At 31.4% G+C, this 21,555-nt stretch overlaps 1 protein-coding gene across 1 annotated transcript; it reads right to left on the reverse strand.

Annotated features, from left to right (window-relative positions):
* Positions 1 to 346: 346 nt before the first annotated feature.
* Positions 347 to 18,542, reverse strand: LOC142222166 (uncharacterized). The gene is made up of 9 exons (XM_075292165.1): positions 18,067 to 18,542; positions 11,734 to 13,274; positions 11,507 to 11,674; positions 8,348 to 8,720; positions 8,077 to 8,282; positions 7,628 to 8,003; positions 1,236 to 1,372; positions 994 to 1,164; positions 347 to 588 (listed from the first exon to the last, which is right to left on the reverse strand). Exons 1-9 carry the CDS (start codon positions 18,445 to 18,447, stop codon positions 441 to 443), a joined length of 3,501 nt encoding a protein of 1,166 aa, XP_075148280.1. The 5' UTR covers positions 18,448 to 18,542; the 3' UTR covers positions 347 to 440.
* Between the last annotated feature and the right edge of the window lie 3,013 nt (positions 18,543 to 21,555).

Genomic DNA, 21,555 nt, shown 5'->3' on the forward strand with positions numbered 1-21,555 from the left:
GGAGATCTGGCCAAATGAAGTGTTTCGTATAAAATTTGAAATTTTTTAGTATCTTCATTGAATTTTTGATTTTTGGGGTCATGGTCACGAATTAACGTCGCATATTTAAGGAGATATTGCCAAAATGAGGATTTCTGTCGACATTTTGAATATTTGGAAATGGTCACGAATTAATGTCATTTTTGCTCTAGGACGCATATTTAAGAAAATAAGTTATTAAAAAAATGGAAATTTTTGAGGATGTCCATCGAAAATTTTTATTTTTTAGGGAGTGGTCACGAGTTAACGTCCCTTTCGCTCTAGGACGCAAAATAAGTTTTTCGTATCAAATTTTGAAATGTTTACATTTTCATCCTTAATTGTAAGATATAAATTTTATTGCGTTATAAAAGGCGAACACATTACAGATTAGAGTACAATGAAATAAGTATCACAATTAGCTACACCAAGCGTTGTTTGCAGAATTCCCACATAAATAAGGCTCCGGTTACATGTACATTTAGCGATCTGACATGACCAAATTGAGGAATTTCTACTGCGTGATCCAATAATCCTAGCAAATTCGGTGGTATGCCATCTTTTTCGTGCCTAAAAGAAGGAACATGAAATATTTATGAGCTTACAATATCAAATTCATGGGGTTAAAATTCTACAGAATTTAGATTTAACCTGATTTTCTTGCACACTTGGTCGAGAATTTTAGGGGAACCTTGAAATCTCAAAAAAAAAAAAAAAAAATAAAAAAAAAAGAATTGAAATTTAAATTAATAAGTCTTTCTATTTTTTGACCGCTGTAGTAGGTTTTCAAAAACTTACATAGGCCAAGACGAATCAAGTTGACTTCACAAATAATAACAAACGGTTTTGTATCAATAAGAGAGTCTACATATATTTATATATAGAGTCGAAACATTGAAAACTTAATAGAAAATCAAAATCCCTATTTATCCTTGTCCCATAAAGCTCAATTTTAATTAAAATTATTTCACTTACCCTAATAGCAATATGCATTTTTCTGGAAATTTAAAGTTAACAAAATTTTCACTGTTGCTAGTTTGCTCTGCACCCACTAATGCAAATCCCTCTTTTTGTTTATCCATTATAAAATCTCTTAAATCTCTGGGCTTAACCTCGATTATATTAAGGGTTTTCTCGGCAGTCATACTGAAAAAAAAACAGAACAACATGGATTAGTATCACATTAAACCTCGTTTTTTAAATATATCTTTCTTTACCTTAGATTTTTAAAATCATTCTTCTCTATATCTTTTTTTGAATCCATGACTAAATTTTTAATACCTAAAACTTCGCAAGTTCTTGCAATACCACCTAGATTAGGCAATTTATCGATAAGGCTAGCAATTACAAACATCTGAAAGTAGAAAGAGTAAAATAATTTTAAATAGACTCATATATAAAAAGTTTGCTAATAATAAAGGGTGATTCTTTTGAGGTTAGGATTTTCATGCATTAGTATTTGACAGATCACGTGGGATTTCAGACATGGTGTCAAAGAGAAAGATGCTCAGTATGCTTTGACATTTCATCATGAATAGCCGAACGATCTGCCACAACGTCGAATTTTCAGTGAATGGGCCCTAGAAAAGTTGGCAGAAAATCCGCTTTTTTATCGACAAATTTTGTTCAGCGATGAGGCTCATTTCTGGTTGAATGGCTACGTAAATAAGCAAAATTGCCGCATTTGGAGTGAAGAGCAACCAGAAGCCGTTCAAGAACTGCCCATGCATCCCGAAAAATGCACTGTTTGGTGTGGTTTGTACGCTGGTGGAATCATTGGACCGTATTTTTTCAAAGATGCTGTTGGACGCAACGTTACGGTGAATGGCGATCGCTATCGTTCGATGCTAACAAACTTTTTGTTGCCAAAAATGGAAGAACTGAACTTGGTTGACATGTGGTTTCAACAAGATGGCGCTACATGCCACACAGCTCGCGATTCTATGGCCATTTTGAGGGAAAACTTCGGAGAACAATTCATCTCAAGAAATGGACCGGTAAGTTGGCCACCAAGATCATGCGATTTGACGCCTTTAGACTATTTTTTGTGGGGCTACGTCAAGTCTAAAGTCTACAGAAATAAGCCAGCAACTATTCCAGCTTTGGAAGACAACATTTCCGAAGAAATTCGGGCTATTCCGGCCGAAATGCTCGAAAAAGTTGCCCAAAATTGGACTTTCCGAATGGACCACCTAAGACGCAGCCGCGGTCAACATTTAAATGAAATTATCTTCAAAAAGTAAATGTCATGGACCAATCTAACGTTTCAAATAAAGAACCGATGAGATTTTGCAAATTTTAGGCGTTTTTTTTTTAAAAAAAGTTATCAAGCTCTTAACAAATCACCCTTTATATCAGTCGGTGTCTTTTGTTAAAATTTTGTATTTCAGAGTCTAGCGAACAACAAATTGTAAAATTTTTAGATGTTATTTTGTAACCCAAAGCAAATAAAAAAAAACAAAATTTACTGTACTTTTTAGCACTCTAATAACCTTGAAAGCTCCTAAATGCGATTAGCAGAGATTTTTCTTTATTGCTGTTATGCCTTTCTTAGACTAATATTTAACTTTTGTTTGTATTATGTTCGGTTGTCACAGTTGGTAGAATTCTACCAAAATTGGTAGATTTTTTAGTGTGTGGTAGATTGGAAGCATTCTTGACGTTTTGGTAAATTTTGCAAAATATTCATCTTCAACTAAGATGTACTTCACAAATTACCCCTAGAAATAAAATTTTGACAAAACTTTCTATAGATATAAAATTTTGCACAAATGTTCTATAGATTTTTTTTTGTTTTGAAAAAACTTTCCATAGAATTTTTTTTAATTTTCTATAGAAATAAAATTTTCTATAGAAATAAAATTTGGACAAAATTTTCTAAAGAAATAAAATTTTGACAAAATTTTCTACAGAAATAAAATTTTGACAAAATTTTACATAAAAATAAAATTTTGACAAAATTTTCTATAGAAATACAAGTTGGCAGAATTTTTCTATAGAAATAAAATATTTACAAAATTGTCTACAGAAATAAAATTTTGACAACATTTTCTATAGAAATAAAATTTTGACAAAATTTTCCATACAAATAAAATTTTGCCAACATTTTCTATGGAAATAAAATTTTGAAAAAATTTTCTATAGAAATAAAATGTTGACAAAATTTTCTATAGAAATAAAATTTTGACAAAATTTTCCATAGAAATAAAATTTTGACAAAATTTTCTATAGAAATAAAATTTTGACAAAATTTTCTATAGAAATAAAATTTGGACAAAATTTTCTATAGAAATAAAATTTTGACAAAATTTTCCATAGAAATAAAATTTTGACAAAATTTTCTATAGAAATAAAATTTTGACAAAATTTTCTATAGAAATATTTTGACAAAATTTTCTATAGAAATACTTTGAAATAAAAAAAAAAGAAATAAAATAAAAAAGAAATAAAATTTTGACAAAATTTTCTATAGAAATAAAATTTTGACAAAATTTTCTATAGAAATAAAATTTTGACAAAATTTTCTATAGAAATAAAATTTTGACAAAATTTTCTATAGAAATAAAATTTTGACAAAATTTTCTATAGAAATAAAATGTTGAGAAAATTTCCATAGAAATAAAATTTTGACAAAATTTTCTATAGAAATAAAATGTAGACAAAATTTTCTATAGAAATAAAATTTAGACAAAATTTTCTATAGAAATAAAATTTTGACAAAATTTTCTATAGAAATAATATTTTGAAAAAAATTTTCTATAGAAATAAAATGTTGACAAAATTTTCTATAGAAATAAAATGTTGACAAAATTTTCTATAGAAATAAAATTGTGACAAAATTTGCTATAGAAATATTTTGGCAAAATTTTCTATAGAAATAAAATTTTAACAAAATTTTCTATAGAAATAAAATTTTAACAAAATTTTCTATAGAAATAAAATTTTTTTGACAAAATTTTCTTTAGAAATATTTTGACAAAATTTTCTATAGAAATAAAATTTTTTTGACAAAATTTTCTTTAGAAATAAAATTTTGACAAAATTTTCTATAGAAATATAATTTTGACAAAATTTTCTATAGAAATAAAATTTTGACAAAATTTTCTATAGAAATAAAATTTTGACAAAATTTTCTATAGAAATAAAATTTTGACAAAATTTTCTATAGAAATAAAATTTTGACAAAATTTTCTATAGAAATAAAATGTTGAGAAAATTTCCATAGAAATAAAATTTGGACAAAATTTTCTATAGAAATAAAATGTAGACAAAATTTTCTATAGAAATAAAATTTAGACAAAATTTTCTATAGAAATAAAATTTTGACAAAATTTTCTATAGAAATAATATTTTGAAAAAAATTTTCTATAGAAATAAAATGTTGACAAAATATTCTATAGAAATAAAATGTTGACAAAATTTTCTATAGAAATAAAATTTTGACAAAATTTGCTATAGAAATATTTTGGCAAAATTTTCTATAGAAATAAAATTTTGACAAAATTTTCTATAGAAATAAAATTTTGACAAAATTTTCTACAGAAATAAAATTTTGACAAAATTTTGTCAACATTTTCTATAGAAATAAAATGTTGACAAAATTTTCTATAGAAATATTTTGACAAAATTTTCCATAGAAATATTTTGACAAAATTTTCTATAGAAAAAAAATTTTGACAAAATTTTCTATAGAAATATTTTGACAAAATTTTCTATAGAAATAAAATTTTGAGAAAATTTCCATAGAAATAAAATTTTGACAAAATTTTCTATAGAAATAAAATGTAGACAAAATTTTCTATAGAAATAAAATGTAGACAAAATTTTCTATAGAAATATTTTGACAAAATTTTCCATAGAAATATTTTGACAAAATTTTCTATAGAAATAAAATTTTGACAAAATTTTCTATAGAAATATTTTGACAAAATTTTCTATAGAAATATTTTGACAAAATTTTCTATAGAAATAAAATTTTGACAAAATTTTCTATAGAAATATAATTTTGACAAAATTTTCTATAGAAATAAAATTTTGACAAAATTTTCTATAGAAATAAAATTTTGACAAAATTTTCTATAGAAATAAAATTTTGACAAAATTTTCTATAGAAATAAAATGTTGAGAAAATTTCCATAGAAATAAAATTTTGACAAAATTTTCTATAGAAATAAAATGTAGACAAAATTTTCTATAGAAATAAAATTTAGACAAAATTTTCTATAGAAATAAAATTTTGACAAAATTTTCTATAGAAATAATATTTTGAAAAAAATTTTCTATAGAAATAAAATGTTGACAAAATTTTCTATAGAAATAAAATGTTGACAAAATTTTCTATAGAAATAAAATTTTGACAAAATTTGCTATAGAAATATTTTGGCAAAATTTTCTATAGAAATATAATTTTGACAAAATTTTCTATAGAAATAAAATTTTGACAAAATTTTCTATAGAAATAAAATTTTGACAAAATTTTCTATAGAAATAAAATTTTGACAAAATTTTCTATAGAAATAAAATTTTGACAAAATTTTCTATAGAAATAAAATTTTGACAAAATTTTCTATAGAAATAAAATGTAGACAAAATTTTCTATAGAAATAAAATTTAGACAAAATTTTCTATAGAAATAAAATTTTGACAAAATTTTCTATAGAAATAAAATTTTGACAAAATTTTCTATAGAAATAAAATGTAGACAAAATTTTCTATAGAAATAAAATTTAGACAAAATTTTCTATAGAAATAAAATTTTGACAAAATTTTCTATAGAAATAATATTTTGAAAAAAATTTTCTATAGCAATAAAATGTTGAGAAAATTTCCATAGAAATAAAATGTTGACAAAATTTTCTATAGAAATAAAATGTTGACAAAATTTTCTATAGAAATAAAATTTTGACAAAATTTGCTATAGAAATATTTTGGCAAAATTTTCTATAGAAATAAAATTTTAACAAAATTTTCTATAGAAATAAAATTTTGACAAAATTTTCTACAGAAATAAAATTTTGACAAAATTTTCCATAGAAATAAAATTTTATCAACATTTTCTATAGAAATAAAATGTTGACAAAATTTTCTATAGAAATATTTTGACAAAATTTTCCATAGAAATATTTTGACAACATTTTCTATAGAAATAAAATTTTGACAAAATTTTCTATAGAAATATTTTGACAAAATTTTCTATAGAAATATTTTGACAAAATTTTCTATAGAAATAAAATTTTGACAAAATTTTCTACAGAAATAAAATTTGGACAAAATTTTCTATAGAAATATAATTTTGAGAAAATAAATATAAATATTCATCTTCAACTACGATGTACTTCACAAATTACCACTAGAAATAAAATTTTGACAAAATTTTCTATCGAATTAAAATTTTGACAAAATTTTCCATAGAAATAAAATTTTGACAAAATTATCTATAGAAATATTTTGACAAAATTTTCTATAGAAATACAATTTTGACAAAATTTTCTATAGAAATAAAATTTTGACAAAATTTTCTATAGAAATAAAATTTTGACAAAATTTTCTACATAAATAAAATTTTGACAAAATTTTCCATAGAAATAAAATTTTGTCAAAATTTTCGCACTTCTGGTAAACAATGAAACGTTTCGTACTTTTAACGCAAGTTTTCATTGTCGAAATGAACATTTTTCGTTGTATCAATGAAAAATTTTGGTTGGTTCAATTTTAATGAAATTTTCTTTTGTGTGTAGTATCGTCAGATAAGTCAAATTGGGATGAACTCGGTTCAGATTTAGGTATATAAGTGTAGAAATGCACTATATCACCAGAGTTAGTGAGGTTTATTGTCTATGTCTTTGGCGTATTTTAAGCAACGGTCTAAATATAATAAAATTACGAAAATTGATAGCTTTTGTAAAAAAATACATTTTTTTGAATTAAAAATAAGAATTAAAACCTTTATAACTTTTAATCTAATTATGATATCGTTACGTTTTTCACAGACTTTTACAGGGAAAATTGTTTTAAGAAATATTGTTAATGTGTCATTCCCAAAATCCCTATCAAAAATACCGAAAATCCCCAATAGGGACATATGTTAAAAAATCATCATATTAAGATGTTTGCAGGTGGGCTGTTGAAACCTGTTACAGTTAGTTGATAGACATGTGAGTTTTTTAATGGAGATCGGCTTAGCAGTCGGTGCTTTGCCATTTGGGAATTTTGTGAAATAAAAAAAGTTTCTTTTAAAAATTAGTTTGTTATGAATTGACAAAAATGGTTGATATAAAGCATAACACGTATCCTTATTTAGTGTTCTATAAGAAACAAGCAAACAAATTTCGGAGAAATGAAAGTTTAGACAGCAAGAAAGCAGATAGCTTTCTTGAAAAAATTGGTGAAAATTCGGTATTTTTTGTAATTCTAAAATGTGAAGTACAACACTTTTAATATAAACACAATTTGTGAAGACACAATTTTTTGTTTTGCTTATAAAATACGTAGTTTTGTAAATAAATACGTCTAATATACTGACTCCACTTTGTTAAAATTTTGGAAAAATGTATATTGTAAGGCCTATATCACGCAGACTATTACACCACAAAAAAAGAATATTACCTACCTGGTTATGATTTTCTTTCTCGGGGTAGACAATTAAATTGTTCGTCTCTAAAACATCAGTTATTGGATTCATTTTTCTTTGTACTTGGTCGATTGAGTTCTGTTCTAATACATCTTCTGGTGTATTTTCAATCTTTTTCAAAAAAGACAATCTCAAATTGTCTATACGTTTTTGCAATTCAGTTGGATGTTTATGAGAATTCGATGGATCAATAATTTCATCATATGGAGCATGAGTAACATACAGTATTACACTCCATGCTGTAGTAGCATGTGCAAATTTATACAAGAGCAAACGCATGTCATCTAATTGTTCTTCAAGTTTTCCTTGAGTGGCTATTGAAATTGACTGCATAATTTGTCTACCACAAGGTAACCTATATAAGAAACGAGCAAAAGTGATAATACTTCAAAATTTAAATAAAAAATTAATTTTTATTAATTACCTACCCATTGAATTCATCAGTTTCTAAGAGATTTTGCAATACCATCTGAGCAAAAAGTCTTGTATGAAAGTTAGCACCCATAGTTAAAGCCATTAGGTTCATGACAATTAATCCTCTATCATCAGATGTTAGTAAATCATGTTGGCTCATGCAGAACGTATAAAAGGCAGATAAAATTGATACCTGTTGGCTGGAAGTTAGGGAATGACACTGAAATTATACATACATTTTACACAATGTACACGTTTGAGATTTATTTAGAAATATGGTCTTACCTCTTGCAACTTTTTCAGAAAGACCTCTTTTCGCATATCTCTTATCCCTATAATATATTCATAAATGTAGTTGACATTTAGTTGATTATTTTCTTTCAATAAAATATCCCATAACTCATCGAATATTTCATGGCTTATGTGTACACGGCCTGATGAAATACAAGCGGCAATACCCAATGCTATTCTCATCTTTATTCGATGTTCATATGAATTAGCAAAATATCTTGTCTTTTTTCTGCTAATATCTTTATGCCTCTTTATTAAGGAAAAAAGATAATGTACATCGCTATGCAGCGATATTTGCAAGAGCCAAATTTTTCGAAGACTTGTGTCAATCTGACCAATGTGTTTAACCCGATAGGATTCTTCAATTCTGAAAGACAAAAAAGTTTTATTTATTTATTTATTTGGACAATATTAGACATATGGGATATTTCGACGCTTTCAAAGAACTATACCAAATGGTAGTTCTTTTTCATCATTTTGGAATGATGAAGGCCCCGAGAAGAGGTTTCGGAAAAACCTTTGAACATGGTTTTCTTTCGTCTACAAGTCGTTTGGTTCACGAGTGTTCGGTATTGGGAAGATGTGGTTACTCCACACTTGGAATGCTTTGAATTACAATGTGGCTGGATGTTATGGTCTTTGCCGAGCAGGGGGTCGAAAGAATTGTATTGTAACTTGTTGCGAAAGGTTCATTTATATGAAATTTTATTGCAACGTAATCAACACATTCCATTGGTTATGAGCTGTGTTTCAGGTTATAACGCGCATAGAGTGGCTGTTGTGCGGGCAAACTTTAACGTCATCTGCGAGCTTTGGCATACTCTCATAGATAACGACAAGAGGGCAATATGCATGGTAGAGGGAATTGACGCTGACATCAGCCATTCCAGAATTACAATTTTCAATCGCCGTAAGAACTCAGTTGTTGCAGATGAAGTTAATAATGTCACCCAAAGCGATAAAACCCACAAGGCTTTGGTGATCCGATCGTGATGCGATGTTGAAGCATCTGGTCATACCGGAATTTCAATAGCTACACCAGATGCACAGGTTATCTTTGGATAGAGTTAGAGTAATTTCGCCAAATATTCGAGTAATAGTGAATCGTATACAGAAAAATATCATCAAAATATTTCCAATTAAAATTTGATTGAAGTTGAATTTTTTTTCAATTAATAAATTAATTCATACAATTGACTTTTAAATCAAGATAGTAATATCAAGTTAATTAAGTCAATGATTCAAAATTTTTAATTTTTTAATTAAAATATTAATTGATGCAATTAACTTTTTAATCAAACTCGGAAGATTTGTTGTTCGATTTTTAATTAATAAATTTATTTCCAACAATTAATTTTTTAAACAAATTAAAAACACAAAGTAATAGAAAATAGTTTTGCAATCAACATTATTTAAATGCTTAATAAAATCAATTAAAAAATTAATAGAAATTTTCAAAGATCAATTTATTTTTTAATCAAGTATTTTTTTGTTAACCCAATTAAAACCCTGATTGATATTATCATTTTTGTGATTGAAGGCATTTCAATTAAAAAATTAATTGGATCAATTAATTTCGTTATTGAATCAGAAAAACAATTTTTTGTGTGTACAGACCGATCTTCATTCTTTCATCAGTAGCCAAGACACTTGAGACATTACTCTTCCCGATGCTATCGTACAGACCGATCTACATTCTACAATAGTCAAGGCAGAAGTATTAGTCTCCTCAAGTATATTGGGGAGTTTGTCAGCTGTCAGCCATCGTGGTTCAATGGTTAGCATACCCACCTTGCATGTGTATTGAACTCAGTTTTGACCAACACTAAACAGACTTGCAGCTGTTGCCCATCCTCTCAGTAATGCTGGTGAGATTTCTCTGTGATTCAAAGCTTCTCTAAGTGGTAGAGGTGTGCACGTGAGTAATATTTACTCACGCACACCCACGACGGAAAAATCTTACTCACGCAAGATATTGTTTGGTAGGACTCACGCACGAAATGTCGTGATTCACGAAAAATACCGTGACTCACAAAAAAATATCGTGACTCACGAAAAATGTTATGACTAATTTACCTTAGAGACGTGTTTGAAAACATGAGTATGATTAAAATCGAGAGCGTTATTAAACTCTTAACATTCCAGGTGTCACTAAAATTGTAAATGAATTCATCTCGTAAGCGTTTCATGTCCGTGGCGGGATTTTTTTCGTGAACGTATTTTTCTGAATTCCGTTTCTCACGCACACTCACGATGAAATTATTTTCGTGACTAACGCTCACGCTCGACTTTTGGTTTGATAATCACGCTCACGCACACTCACGCCGTTGCCATCAGCGTGACTCACAACTCACGCGTGTCACGAAATTTTTTGTGATTCACGACAATTTCGTGTCACGTGCACACCTCTACTAAGTGGTTTCACCGTAATGTGAAACGCCGGCCTGGCTAACAAAAGGAGGTTTTTTTGTAACTGCGAAGGGAGCTACCGGGGTGCAATAGTTAGCATGCCCGCCTTGCATACAAAGGGTCATGGGTTCAATCCTAGTTTAGATCGAACACCAAAACTTTTTCAATGGTCGTTTACCCCCCTCAGTAATGCTGGTGACATTTAAAAAAGAGGTCCCTTGTTATTGAGCGAAACTTGGAATTGGGTAGCACTCTGTGATAAGAGAGAAGTTCACAACTGTGGTATCACAATGGACTGGATAGTCTAAATGATTCTGAAAATCACAGTCTAAGTGAGCCTGAAAATAACTATACCTGGCATTGACCTTGTCATTAAACTAAATATAGATCGGCCATTGACAAAGAAAATTGTCACAGGACGTTTCTCGTAACTCTTTACCTAACTGAATACTTTTTGAAATTAAGGGCGATAAAAAATACACAATGTTACAACAACAACTGAATAGAATACGACAATAGTGACCTAGTGGTTAGAAATGTAAGTTAATGCGCACAATACAAATGCTTCTGTTGATTGTTAGTTTCTGTAATCATATTTTCCTCTTTGGTTTTTATACAGACCCAATTGCCAATATATTTTTCAACCGATGGAAATTGCAGTGGCAGTAGTGTCACCACTAATTCAGCAATTCACTTTTGTGGTTTCAATTGTCTTTCGGAAGCTTTTAATTTTGAAATACATACCTTGATTCTCCCTTTTTCACGTTGCTACAATAAAAATCTGTGCTATTCAGATGCTTCAAAATATTTGATTTACATTTCGTAACGAATCTTGGGCATTTCTCTAGCATATTAGAAATATATTCATTGCACAATTCATTTCTTTCTAAATATGAGCACAAACTGTAACAGCTAAAAAACAGAGAAATTAAATAAAAAAAATAATTTAATTCTTTTCTTAAACAACATACCCCTCATTTTCATTGCGTACACTGGCAACTAGATCTATAAGATTCTCAATAATCCATTTATCTAAACATTTATTCGTTGTCTCCAAGCACATACACAGTTTTTCAATCATTTTTTCAGTCAGTTTATAATTGAAGAGTACTTTCAATGTATTTTCATCGACATGATCAAGTGTTTGTAATTGGTGGATGTAAAATGCAATGGCTGATATTCGACGTTGCTCAATTTCATTTTTATCATCTGGATTACAGCTCAAATGGAAATCGAAATATTCAAAAATCTGCTTTAAAGAACTAGAAATGCAATCATTTAGATTTATTCCATACAACGCAGTGAATTGGAGATCATTTCCTGATTTTAAATCAAAGTGAAAAGGTAAAAATTTAAGCCATCCATGTTTTGAGAGGGGTATTTTTTTGAGAGCGTCTGCTAACTCCATGGGAGAAGTGTCTTCTATGTTGGCCACCAAAATTTCATAAAATCTACCTTTAAATATATTTCCATTAGCTTGTTGTAAGTTTTCTATGTGACCTGGTATCTTTTTATAGAACTGTTCATATATATTGTGTCTATCAGAGGTGTTGTACAATGTTTCCACATACATAATATATTCCATCAAAGTCATTTTTTCAACGATATCTCTGAATAATCGATTTACTATAATCACACTTGCTTGTCGTATATGACAGTCTTGTAAAGCTCGTACTCTGGATACAATTTTCAATACTTGATCATAGGTGATTGATGGCGGTAGATCGTTGTTTTCCAAAATGCTTAGTAAATTGTGTAATGGTACCGATTTCCAGTTTATATCACCCAATAACACATACAGATGTGATAAATCCCCTTTCAAAAATGACAAGAAATATTTCTTATCCAGGAAATATCCCTCACAGTTATACAAAATATTCGAATTACAAGCCTCTAATAACTCCTTGAGCACGTTCATGTGTAAATCATTGGAAGTAAAAGTTGTCAGAAAGAATTCCAATGACCATCGTAATGCCAGATTGTTTTTATGGTTTATTATTCTACTGAACAATATATCCATCCACGATGATTCCATTTGTTTTCCCACAATCAAATCTTGTAAATTCTTCAAGGAGGGTAATATTAAATGTGATTGATTTTCTTCTAGATTTTCTAAAATTGTTATATAAGTTAACCAAGATTTTTCGATTTGTTGAGAGTTTGCCTTCTTCGAGGAAATCATGAAACTCTGTAGAATTTTTTTGAACAAATAATAACCACATTTACGATCGTCTCTTTGACTGGACTTTAGCAATGATTGAATTGTTGTAATGACAGCCATATCAGAGCACAAGTCTGCTTGTATTTGTGAAAATTCATCAAACAATTGGATAAAGATATCTATATGCGTTTTTCCTGATATCGAATTAGCCTTTAAACTTGACCAAATTTGATGAAACAAGTTGTTGTTTTCCGTATTTGTATTCGCATATAATTGAATGCATGCTATAATATTTGATACTAGCTGTCTGTCACTGGCGCTCAGCAGTCTCTTCGCCAGTTCTATGAAGACCTGAAAAATAAAACTCAAATTTATATTATGACTAGTAAAGGTACATTTCTAATCAGCTGTTGTATGCTAAAAGTAAAGTCCTAAATAAGCTGCGATGGGATTATCACATTTCTCATCTGCATCCTCTACTTGTAGCAAAACTATCAAACAATTATCCGAGTAAATTCGTATAATTCATTACACTCAGAATCTCCCTAAAAGAAGGTTTTTGATAGCCGAGTTTGCCTTAATAATTTTTTGAACAAACATCTCACTTTTTGTAATACTTTTTCATAAAATAATTCTTTTTATACATTAACATTTGTTAAAGATTTGAATACCACATGCGGTTAGTATAAGGGATGTGACGGTGTTTTAACATAAAATCGCGCCTGAAAGTATGCAAAGAAAATGTTATATAGTGGATAAATCAGAAACTGTCAAATCCAAGGAGTGATTTTTCGATTAAGTGGATAGAAAAAATAATTTTAATATTCTGCTATATTTTTTATATTAAACATTATTAGTATTATAGGTTAGTGCATATGTTTGCAACACCCAGAAAGAGACGAGATAGACACATGGTGTCTTTGGCAAAAATTCTCAGGGTGGGCTCCTGAGTCGATATAACCATGTCCGTCTGTCCGTCCGTCCGTCTGTCTGTGAACACGTTTTTGTAATCAAAGTTTTAGTCCAATCGACTTCAAATTTGGCACAAGTATGTGTTTTGGCTCAGAATAGAACCTTATTGATTTTGGAAGAAATTGGTCCAGATTTAGATATAGCGCCCATATATATATTTCGCCCGATATGGACTTATATGGCCCCAGAAGCCAGAGGTTTACCTAATTTGCTTAAAATTTTGAACAAGAAGAACAATTAGTACTATAGTCAAGTGTGCCAAATTTTATTGAAATCAGTTCAGATTTAGATATAGCTCCCATATATATTTTTCGCCCGATATGGACTAATACGGTCCCAGAAGCCAGAATTTTACCACAATTTGGTTGAAATTTTGCACTAGGAGTACAATTAGAAGTGTAGTCAAGTGTGCCCAATTTTATTGAAATCGGTTCAGATTTAGATATAGCTCCCATATATATCGTTCGCAGGATTTACACTCATATGACCACAGTGGCCAATCTTTTACTCCAATTTATTTGAAATTTTGCACAGGGAGTAGTATTAGCATTGTAGCTATGTGTGCCAAATTTGGTTGAAATCGGTTCAGATTTAGATATAGCTCCCATATATAGCTTTCGCCCGATTTACACTATTATGACCACAGAAGCCAATTTTTTTGCTCCGATTTAGTTGAAATTTTGCACAGGGAGTAGAATCAGCATTGTAGCTATGCGTGCCAAATTTGGTTGAAATCGTTTCAGATTTAGATATAGCTGCCATATATTTTACCACAATTTGGTTGAAATTTTGCACTAGGAGTACAATTAGAAGTGTATTCAAGTGTGCCCAATTTTATTGAAATCGGTTCAGATTTAGATATAGCTCCCATATATATCGTTCGCAGGATTTACACTCATATGACCACGGTGGCCAATCTCTTACTCCAATTTAGTTGAAATTTTGCACAGGGAGTAGTATTAGTATTGTAGCTATGTGTGCCAAATTTGGTTGAAATCGGTTCAGATTTAGATTTAGCTCCCATATATAGCTTTCGCCCGATTTACACTCATATGACCACAGAAGCCAATTTTTTTGCTCCGATTTAGTTGAAATTTTGCCCAGGGAGTAGAATTAGCATTGTAGCTATGCGTGCCAAATTTGTTTGAAATCGGTTCAGATTTAGATATAGCTGCCATATATATGTTTTTCTGATTTCGACAAAAATGGTCAAAATACCAACATTTTCTTTGTAAAAACGGCACTGCTTAGTCGAGAAGTTGTAAAAATGACTCTAATTTTCCTAACCTTCTAATACATATAAAGGGTGATTCTTTTGAGGTTAGGATTTTCATGCATTAGTATTTGACAGATCACGTGGGATTTCAGACATGGTGTCAAAGAGAAAGATGCTCAGTATGCTTTGACATTTCATCATGAATAGCCGAACGATCTGCCACAACGTCGAATTTTCAGTGAATGGGCCCTAGAAAAGTTGGCAGAAAATCCGCTTTTTTATCGACAAATTTTGTTCAGCGATGAGGCTCATTTCTGGTTGAATGGCTACGTAAATAAGCAAAATTGCCGCATTTGGAGTGAAGAGCAACCAGAAGCCGTTCAAGAACTGCCCATGCATCCCGAAAAATGCACTGTTTGGTGTGGTTTGTACGCTGGTGGAATCATTGGACCGTATTTTTTCAAAGATGCTGTTGGACGCAACGTTACGGTGAATGGCGATCGCTATCGTTCGATGCTAACAAACTTTTTGTTGCCAAAAATGGAAGAACTGAACTTGGTTGACATGTGGTTTCAACAAGATGGCGCTACATGCCACACAGCTCGCGATTCTATGGCCATTTTGAGGGAAAACTTCGGAGAACAATTCATCTCAAGAAATGGACCGGTAAGTTGGCCACCAAGATCATGCGATTTGACGCCTTTAGACTATTTTTTGTGGGGCTACGTCAAGTCTAAAGTCTACAGAAATAAGCCAGCAACTATTCCAGCTTTGGAAGACAACATTTCCGAAGAAATTCGGGCTATTCCGGCCGAAATGCTCGAAAAAGTTGCCCAAAATTGGACTTTCCGAATGGACCACCTAAGACGCAGCCGCGGTCAACATTTAAATGAAATTATCTTCAAAAAGTAAATGTCATGGACCAATCTAACGTTTCAAATAAAGAACCGATGAGATTTTGCAAATTTTAGGCGTTTTTTTTTTAAAAAAAGTTATCAAGCTCTTAACAAATCACCCTTTATATCGAGCAATAAATCATAAATAAACTTTTGCGAAGTTTCCTTAAAATTGCTTCAGATTTAAATGTTTCCCATGTTTTTTTACTAACATTGTGTTCCACCCTAGTGCATTAGCCGACTTAAATTTTGAGTCTATAGATTTTGTAGAAGTCTATCAAATGCTATCCAGATCGAGTGATATTTAAATGTATGTATTTGGGACAAACCTTTATATATAGCCCCCAACACATTTGACGGATGTGATATGGTATCGAAAATTAAGATCTACAAAGTGGTGCAGGGTATAATATAGTCGGCCCCGCCCGACTTTAGACTTTCCTTACTTGTTTGCATCTATATTAACTTTTTTTAAAATTAATGTATATCGTCTTATATTGCGTATGCCACTTTTTTGAAATTCCCAAGGTCAAATGTGTTCACCAATAGAATTCGTTTTAAAGGGTTTTTAGAGAAAATGACTAATTTTCCGAAGAAATACGAGGCTGGCCCGATAGACAACCTTATCGGACCAAGTGCTAATAGTTTTGGAAAAGAATCTGTTTGGGCTCAAAATAGTGTCGCACGGAAGCAAAACAGGCCAATTTGAGAGTTTCGAGTCCAGACGTGTACGCTGGTGCTTTCTTCCAAAATTTCGTACTTTTGGAGTTATCTCGGTCATTTTTTGACGCTAGCCATCGAAGAGAAGGAGACAGCATCCAAACCCTCCTTCTTTTCACTGTGCTATTTACCTTAAAAAAAAGAAGATTAGTCAAAAATCCCGCGTGAGGCCAAGTATTTATCGAACCACCTACGTACATTGGAATTACGACAAGTCTGTGTAATAATGCTGTGATATAAAATGTCGCAAGACCAATTAATTCTCGGGATTATAATCAGAATCAAAGATTTTCGAGTTCTTTAAAACTTTCGACTGGTCAGATTTGAAACGTTGCTATTATTAAAATGGAACAAATCTAATGTAGCACAAGTTGTTAATAATAAACAAAATTTTTTTGAGTGTAGGAGAAGGGATTTCAAATCGAAAGAAATCGAGACCGACCCTTAAAAATTGGGTATAGGTGGCCGACCTTCGGCCGGGATTTGAGACTTTCTCCTATGGACAGTGTCCAAAGTGGGCTAACGCGAACCCAAAGCCGGCCTTCGGCCTGGGTTTGAGACTTTCTCCTATGAACAGAGTCTAAAGTGGGCTAACGCGAACCCAGGACCTCTCCGGTCCATGTTATTCTAAATATATTACTTTTAGGATGATTACGTGCGATGGATACTAAATCCATTATACGTGACAATGAAAACTTTAGGGGCCCGTAACTCCGAAAATAGGTCTTTCCGCCAAAAAGTGGTATATTACATTTTGTGTTTAGAATTGAATATTCTAGGTTAGGTTAGGTGGCAGCCCGATGTATCAGGCTCACTTAGACTATTCAGTCTATTGTGATACCACATTGGTGAACTTCTCTCTTATCACTGAGTGCTGCCCGATTCCATGTTAAGCTCAATGACAAGGGACCTCCTTTTTTATAGCCGAGTCCGAACGGCGCTCCACATTGCAGTGAAACCACTTAGAGAAGCTTTGAAACCCTCAGAAATATCACCAGCATTACTGAGGTGGGATAATCCACCGCTGAAAAAATTTTTTGATGTTCGGTCGAAGCAGGAATCGAACCCACGACCTTGTGCATGCAAGGCGGGCATGCTAACCATTGCACCACGATGGTCTACATACTGGCCAAAATTGGACCGCTTGTACTAAAGTAGATTTAAGCCACAAAATTTCGTCGTAATCGAAAAAGACACTGTTATTTTGACTGATGAACCAGATAGGTACACCTTCAAAATTCTCGCACAGTAGCTGGCAAAATGCCGAACCCTGAATCAGCTGTTTCTCACATGGCTTTATTTATTTACATTTTTATTTGGCGATATTCAATACACGTACCTTTCCCGAAACCTTTATGTTGTCCTTATTTTCCTTGTACATATGGATTGAATTTAATACTTGATATACTATTTGAACAACAATCATTATATCCTCCTCATCTTCCTTATGCATTTTATAAAACTCATATAGCACATTTCCAATGTCATATTTGTCGTAATCTCGTATTAAGAATAGATGAATGTTTTTGTGTATTAGAGGCAGAATACATCGCAGCTTCTCTCTATTGTGGTAGTCATCAAATGTCCTCTCAAGCATTTGGAATAGTTCTTCAATTGTTAACGTGGTTTCAGCATCAAATATTAAGTGCTTATGATGATTGAAGCTTTCTAAACCATTGTCTTTGAAATATGGCTCGTTTGCACTTTTTTCAGCACACATTTTCTTTTAATTTTTCTATCTAGAATAACTGAATAAGTGAAACTTTCAATTTATTTATTTTGGTTTTGATATCCGGCGGATTTCAGTTAAACAACGTCGAGCAAAACAAAACTAATGACATCTGGACTAGTGTTGCCAGATGAGTCCATACTCGACTTAGGACTTAAGAAATTTTCGTGGTTACTTTATTAAAACAGTTCAATATAAAGCAGACAAATTAACTCAATTGATGCGTAGTCTCTTGTTCCTCTAGATTTCGGCAAGACTTTACAGGAATAAGTTTGTTTTCATTTATAATTTTGGTTATTTAAGGAAAAGTAATCGCGAAAATAAAGTTGTTTTCAACTCGAAAACCGAACATAGTACCTACCCTAACACCATATCAATTTGATAGTGAATCCGATATTCAACATTAATTCAAATGGCCTTGCAAAGTGCTTGCCTTCAACAAATTTTCTAATAGGTTTGAAGCATTAAAATGAAAATTAGTTTGAAAAGTTGTTGCTAATATGTTGAGAAATTGTTGCTAACGTGTTGAATTCTACTTGTGAGGGTAATGTCTGTTTTTTGTTGAGAACGCGATTTTCTCAACAATTTCCCAAATTGAATTTTAAGGTAATTCTTTGAAAAAATGTTTGAAAGCGTATTGAATATAAGCATTTCTCCAATGCTTGTGTTTATTGGGTTGGGATCTGGTTTAAAACTGGGAAAAATTAAAGGAAATATCTAATCGCCAGGCAGTATGGCCTGAGGAGTAACATAGGATAAACTGAGAGAACAGAACAAATCTACTTTAGCAAAAGTTGGTAAAGAAAGGGGGTAGGAAAATGCATTTTAACGAGAAAATTTAAGTAAAAAATTTGTCTGAAAAGCCTACTCTGATGTGACGTTATTCCCTGCCAACATTTCAAAGTTCCATTTCATCCTCATCGCTACCACAGACTCGTAAATGTCACCACAACCATCGCGAACTGTGATGGGGGAAGCATATCAAAAAGTACAAAATGTACATGAAAGTATTTTGCCATCACTACTGTCAGAAGATCCATTTTATTTTTTTGTGAAACGCCAAGCGCAACCAGCTTGTTATATTTTATATTGGGATTATACTATCATGTAATCTACATATCCTATTATATCCCTATTTGTATATATTTATGTATTATGACATTTATTGTATTCCTTATGTTATTGACATTTAGTAATAAAGAGTTCTACTTCCGCTGTAACCGTGCGCTCTACTATAGGTTATGTTCCCAGCTTAGAAATAAAATTATAATTCATCCTAAATTATCAATCTAATCTCGACATGTCGAAGCCGGAAAGTAATACAGGAGGATTGTCTATCGAAAGACTTTTTGGGAGAGAAAATTATCCCACCTGGAAAATTGCTGCGCAGGCTTATTTGGATTTAGATAATCTTTGGACTACCACGATCGATTATGAAGTCGATGAACAGGGAAATCCAAAAAAAGATGTGAATCCAGATCAAGACAGGAGAGCGAAAAGTAAGCTGACGTTGATAATCGACCCGGTATGTTATGTTCACATACAAAATGTAAAAACAGCAAAAGACCTTTGGAACCAGCTAGCAAAAGCATACGAAGATTCTGGACTGACTCGACGCGTAGCATTATTGCGAAAGCTGATCACAACGTCTCTTGCAAGCTGTGGATCGATGGAAGTATATGTAAAAGAAATTGTTACGACTGCACAATCTTTGAACGGTATTGGTTTCACGATAAGTGAAGAATGGGTTGGCTCATTGTTACTTGCTGGACTACCCGATGAATACCGACCAATGATTATGGCTTTGGAAAACTCAGGAATTAGCATCACTGGAGATAGCATAAAGGTAAAACTTCTGCAAGAAATACCAAGTGCATGCGAAACATCTGCATTTAAAGCTTCACAAAGAAAGTTCCAACAAGTAAACAACAAAAAAGGCCCGAAATGTCGGAAATGCCAGAAATATGGTCATATAGCAAAATATTGTCACACGAAAGTCCCAACATCTGACAGCAGTGATAGAAAATATGATGCGTACTCAGCTGTTGCTCTTTCGACGCTAAACACAACCAACAACAACGATTGGTACTTTGACTCTGGTGCTACATCACATATGACGTTCAATTCGGATTTGTTGACAAACATTAATTCAAAAACTGGAACAGTTTCAACAGCAAATAAAGGGATAATGCAAATAAAAGCGTCTGGTACATCAACAATACGTCCTGATTGTCATGACACAGACATAGAAATAAATAATGTATTGCACATTCCTGATTTGTCAACTAATTTACTCTCGGTAAGTCAAATTGTGAAGAGAGGTCATTGTGTTATATTTAGCAAAAACGGTGTTGAGGTGTTGAACCCGGAAAACAAAGTAATTTCTACAGGAAAACATATAAACGGTCTGTTTAAATTGGAGTGTAAAACCACTAATAAAGCATTTGCATGTGGGGCAACTGCAAGTTACAATTTATGGCACAGACGTATGGGTCATCTTAACCTCAAAAGTTTACAAAAACTAAAAAATGGTTTAGCAACTGGCATAGAATTTTCGAATGACAACGCGAATGATTGTAAAATTTGTCCAATGGGTAAGCAAATTAGATTGCCATTCAACAAAAATGCACATAGAGCTTCGGAGATACTCGAGGTGGTACATTGTGACGTTTGCGGCCCAATGGAAGAACATTCTCTTGGAGGAAGTCGATATTTTTTAACATTTATCGACGACAAAACACGAAAAATTTTTATTTATTTTCTTCCAACGAAAAGTGAAAGTGAAGTTGCTGCCAAATTTAAAGAATTTTTGTGTTTTGCGGAGAGGCAAAGTGGTAAACAACTAAAAACCATACGCACCGATAATGGAACGGAGTTTGTAAACAAAACCTTTCGGCGCATAGTAAAAGAGAATGGGATAAATCACCAAACAACAAATGTACATACACCTGAGCAAAATGGAGTTGCCGAACGCAACAACAGATCAATTGTTGAAAAAGCGAGATGTATGTTAGCAGATGCAAATTTGCCAAAAATATTTTGGGCAGAAGCTGCAGCATATTCGGTTTATTTACTTAACCGGTCACCATCGAAAGGCAC

This window comes from Haematobia irritans, chromosome 1 (genome assembly GCF_050003625.1).
Source record: "Haematobia irritans isolate KBUSLIRL chromosome 1, ASM5000362v1, whole genome shotgun sequence".
In the NCBI taxonomy this organism is placed as follows: domain Eukaryota; kingdom Metazoa; phylum Arthropoda; class Insecta; order Diptera; family Muscidae; genus Haematobia; species Haematobia irritans.